Source organism: Toxorhynchites rutilus, chromosome 2 (assembly GCF_029784135.1).
Source record: "Toxorhynchites rutilus septentrionalis strain SRP chromosome 2, ASM2978413v1, whole genome shotgun sequence".
NCBI lineage: Eukaryota > Metazoa > Arthropoda > Insecta > Diptera > Culicidae > Toxorhynchites > Toxorhynchites rutilus.
In genome coordinates this window covers 334,628,877-334,634,029 of record NC_073745.1, presented here as the reverse complement: position 1 = coordinate 334,634,029, position 5,153 = coordinate 334,628,877, and the positions used below count along the sequence as shown (strand labels likewise).

General features: G+C 36.7%; 1 protein-coding gene across 3 annotated transcripts; it reads right to left on the bottom strand.

The window, feature by feature from the left end:
* Positions 1-2,226: 2,226 nt before the first annotated feature.
* Positions 2,227-3,260, bottom strand: LOC129768430 (transmembrane protein 267). 3 transcript variants are annotated; one of them, XM_055770084.1, is made up of 3 exons: positions 3,123-3,260; positions 2,701-3,010; positions 2,227-2,640 (listed from the first exon to the last, which is right to left on the bottom strand). In XM_055770084.1, exons 2-3 carry the CDS (start codon positions 2,980-2,982, stop codon positions 2,278-2,280), a joined length of 645 nt encoding a protein of 214 aa, XP_055626059.1. In that variant the 5' UTR covers positions 2,983-3,010; positions 3,123-3,260; the 3' UTR covers positions 2,227-2,277. The 3 variants fall into 3 exon arrangements, with proteins under 3 accessions (XP_055626059.1, XP_055626060.1, XP_055626058.1); XM_055770085.1 differs by having other exon boundaries at positions 3,142-3,254; XM_055770083.1 differs by having other exon boundaries at positions 3,093-3,226.
* Between the last annotated feature and the right edge of the window lie 1,893 nt (positions 3,261-5,153).

The window sequence follows — 5,153 nt, the reverse complement described above, 5'->3', positions numbered from 1 at the left end:
CTTTTGAGATCACGTGGTTTACCAGCTGTTCGGATTCCTTGGTGTAGTGATTATTACTTAATTTTTTGACATAGGACTATGTCTTTGATTTCTATATAGGGGGTCACTCTACGAAAAATGTAACGATTCATTAAGAGTTGTCAAACGCATATTACTCAAAATCATTATTGCGACATATGCTGTGTTATATACCATTAGACAGGAAATTTATCCAGATTTTTTTTGCTTGAAACATGAACAGTGAATATAGTAAAAAAGTAAACAATTTGACGATTAAAATGGGTATGTTTTCTTTCGATTGCACTAACCACTCGCTTTCCTCCTCGACGCAACGAGCAATTTTTTGCATAAATTCGTGCGTTAGCTCACAATGTGAGTTAAGGCGTATAATGAATTATTCTCCATTTACCGATACTAGGCATTTATCAGTTATTGTGTTGTATGTTGCTCAATCAATTCGTGCTCAATTCACATTTTTATCGTGTAGGTCCTGCTACTAACAATTTGTGTAATTGTGGTCCAGGATGTTATAATATCGAGCATGTTGTTTGGTTATGAAAAAAAAATGCAATTAATGAATTTAACTGACTGCTGATTTAGAAGATCGAAACGGTTTACTCACGCATATCGGATTATGATAGCTTGAGTAGTCGCGATCTCAATATTATGCTCCCCATGTATGTCTTCCTAAGAAACTCGCTTCACTTCCTCGAATGCTAATTCTCCTTTCCCTTTCCTATACATAAGCAGATCTAAGCACCCAATGAGATCAGTTCACTACAGCAGCTACACGAACTTCCTAAGATAGCACTCATGGCCATAGGATATTCAATATACATCACCTGTCTATAAAGTTATTACAACCCGCTACCAACAATGTTTCGGACAATTTCTGTAGTCACAGATTTATTTGTCTTAGGCTTATATTTATGTAGATCTATTTAGACTTGTGTTTAAATGATGACTCCGTGACTCCGTCTTCTTCTGCCTAATTGAATAAAAAGAAAAATAGGGTAGTAATGGCCTTAATTGTATTTTTGTGTACATTTTTAAACAGAATGTGGTTCCGGACTCTACCACGTAATCACAGTCCTATGTAAAGATCCCGTCCGTGCCCCTAGCCTCAGACCCATTTTATAATTTTTCATTCGCCTCCTGCCTTGAAAAAAGGACGTCTTAGAAAAATAACCTAAGCACTCGGCCTCGAGTAAGGTCATTTGACATCTGGTCGCTAGCAAAATGACTGATGAACAGTTTCCGATCAATCAATCAATTATCGTGAATTCGTGCAGTGGCTTAAGTGATGCGCATTTCAAGCCGGATGTGGAAAAGATATTTTTCAGCGGCGAGATTTTTCTGCCTTCTTCGGTAGAACAATGAACATGAAAATTTGTCACATATCTCTCGACGACAACACACACTTTCGTCTGAATTAGTGCTACCAAATGTTTGAACTGAAGAGTTTAATTCTCAAATTTCTGTAATGTTTGTTTCTCACCGTTTATAATTTCGTAGTTCTACGTGAACAAGCCGATCGTGTATTGGAAATCACCCTTCTTTATTTATTTTTTTTTGGGTCCGCGACACCATCACTAGCACGTGTTTCTGGCTACTTTGAGAAAAAAGGTTGAGTACCACTGCTCTAGACAACGGGCCCTATTATGTAAAGCGAATTGACAATCACTATAACCATCGCACCGAACTGAATTTCGTAATTTTAAAATCGAGATCATCTTATCGAGTCGACTTCTTGTTCAATTAGTATAGTTTAGTAAAGATCAAATAAGGAATTAAAAAAACTGCATTTTCATTTTTATTATTTTTCATTTCATTTCGTATCTCAGTTAGTGGGATGGTCCTAATCCAAAACAGCCGAAAATAATCATTCTTTTTGTCTAAATTGATTCGTGTTTTTGTAAGAGGTTTTTTTTTCGTTGTTGGTAGAATTTGGAAACGTATTACAAATTACGAGATTATAATCAGAATTGTAGAAAAGCTGGAAAGGCACTAACATGGGATGCTCATTCACACAACAGTGTCCTAGCCAGTGGTGACGACTAGGGGGTGCGGACCGCCACAGGGTACACGATTACAAACACTTCACCATTTAACATACTTCATATGCAGATATTAAAGAGGGATGGGTGCAACCAGACACTTCCACCCCGGGTGCGGAAGCTCCACTCAACGCTACTGGTCCTAGCTATCACGGACATAACAAAGAAGTTTTTTTGATTAAATATGTAAATCGCTTTATTATAAACTTTTCTATGGTCATTAAACAATTTCAAAAGCCTCATATTTCGAGGCAAAATCTCCAGTAGAAGTAGCGATTTTGGAATGTTGTAGCTGTACATTGAGCAGCTGAATCATAGCGTGTGGACACAGCTGTATCAGAGATATATAAACCCAATAGAACACGGGAGCAGTGTTATAATTTAAGTATGGTCCTCGAAACCAAAGACCCCGTCGAATTGCATCCCTTAGCTGATGGGTGAAAAATGCAATAAATGTAACTGCTAGCCATAACGATACTGGTAGGCTGTCTTGCGCAATTGTTGCTGATATGGTCAAAATGATAAGCACCAAGAAAATCATCGAATTGTGTAAAAATGGTCGATTCTTCAGGTTGGTAGCATCCTACGAGAACAATATATATATTTACTGTTTTTTTAAGCCAATATAATTCGACTCACTTACATGCAAATGAAACGATCGTGCCTCGATAAAATGGTCCAGGTCGATCCATGATGAGAGGAGGCATCCGAACCCTACCAAGAGGTAGAACTCGTTTCGTCCAACCTGATCTTTAAAATGTCGTACAGCGATTTCGGATACTATCAAACCGATTATAGCGTGTGTTATATTATCAATTACAGCTTTTAAGGAAGGTGGTTTTTGTACCACTTGAAGCAATTTATCACCAACCAGACATACTGCTAGAAGCAGTATGTGTTTTACAAGTAGCAATGTTGGGAACATTTTTTGTTAGCATAGTAAACGATTGTTCCTGAAAAACAAAAGATTTTGTAATTTGAAACATGTTAATTGCATCATCATGAAGTGAATTCGACACGATAAAATGATCTTACAAATTGAAATACTCTCACAAATCTGCTTACATTGGAAACCAATAATCACCTCTGGGAACAATCAAAACAAACAAATTGAATAAAGAACCAACTCAATCTGAGACAACTCAACAAGTACTGCGTTTGTAAACAAATCACTATCAGAATATTTCGATCTGTGGCTCCAATTCCTGGAAATATTTCACATTATTTTCTTGAAACATTTCAAATATATTTTGTTTAAATACAAGGTGTTTCAAAGACATACACCCTCAATCTGTTCGGATTCGAAATTTGATTGGAATTCACAATTCAATCGAATTCGACTTTTGCATTCTATTCTATGCGTCAACCTTATCTTGGCGCAAAACAAACGTCAAAATAATTCATATATAATTTAGTCTATACTAGCAGACCAGAAGGCACCTGTTAAAAATTAAATGCAAATTTTAACGTACGATTACCTCTCTCGGGAACATATTGGGAGGATCAGTTGAAAAATTGATTGAAATCGATTATGATCGAATTGCGGCCAACCGAATTTCGGATCCGATTGATCGCGTTTCAAAAAACGCTAATCAAAACTACTGTGGAAAACGTTATTCAAATGTTCATGGATTGCTAGGAAGCCAAGATCAGCAGGAAACCGAAACCAAGATCTCACATCAGCCCGAAGAAGACCAAAGTAGAAACAGTCCATTTTATTATACGATACAGGACCAAAGCTGGGGACCTCCGTAGCCACATTGGTTGCGCGTTCGCTTAGTAAGCGATCAATCGTGAGTTCAAAACTCAGGGCCCTCATTGACCATCTTTGTGTTATTACAGAATAACTACGTCCACCCAACAATCATCAGCGATGGAGAATCGATCCACGGTCGAAATAAGATCGATTCATCCATACAACTGCTCTGCTCTGCAAGACACATCGGGCTGCTGTTCTATAAATAACTCAACAATGATCAATGGTATAGAAGGGAATACTCTAACGCCAAAAAAATGGCAACTGTGTAATGTGCTAATTATAGATATGATAAACATGTGACATGTACACGATTAAAATTCGGCTCTGTTACAGCTGAAATGCTAATGAGCCTGAAAAAAGCAGAAGTGATTAAAAAAAAGGACCAAAGCTCTTCTCTACTGAAGTGAAACTCATATTCTGCTGTGGGCTGTCCACATACCACGTGGACAGAAAAAATACGCTTTTAGACTCCCCCCTTCCCCTCCGTGGACAAGCGGGGACATTCAATGTACCACTCCCCTGTTGTCCACGTGGACATTCTTCCATATATTGTAATTGCAAAAAAGGAAATAATTACATTGTGCCCATATTAAATTTTAATTTAGTCTTATTTTATATTTGGTGTTTTTTAATGATTTTTTAATAATGAAAAAAACAATGCAAGACAAAAACATGTTCTTTTTTGTGAACAAATGAATGAAAATTAAAAAAAATGATTTTTTTCGTCTACGCAAATCACATATTCAAAAAATGAAGTAGGCAACATTTCGAAAGCTTCTTAACTGTACTACATCCAGCTACAGTATCTCAGCTTAACTGTTGTTTTCAGCGCAATACAAAACCTTTCCCGTCATCGGTTGGAGAATTTTCAGAGGACGCGTTCCATTCCATAAATCGACTAAGACTACACCAGCGCTTTGAAAATATGTGTCCATTCTGTATTTACTTCCAGAGTGCTCGTGAGGCAAAATTACACTAGACAATTCTCGTCTGAGGCAGTGCATCTTTCTTTCGATGCAACGCAAACTGCTTTACTTTCTGATTATAATCTTAAATCAAATAACCTTTTTTGAAAAAAAAAATGCAAATGGGCTTTATTAGTAGTAACGGTTGTTTTTTATTCTTTGATTCCTTCATTAACATTACCCGAAAAGTTATTTGTATCGTGCTTCAGTTTGTTCCAAATTCTATTTATGTAGTTTTTCTTATACCACTTCCTACCAATATATTTGAGAGAAATATGTGAAATCGTTGGCTTCAGGAAACGCTCTGTTAATTGTATGAAATGTATGAAAATTAATAAAACCAAAAGTTCGTTCTTTAACATCCCATCTTTT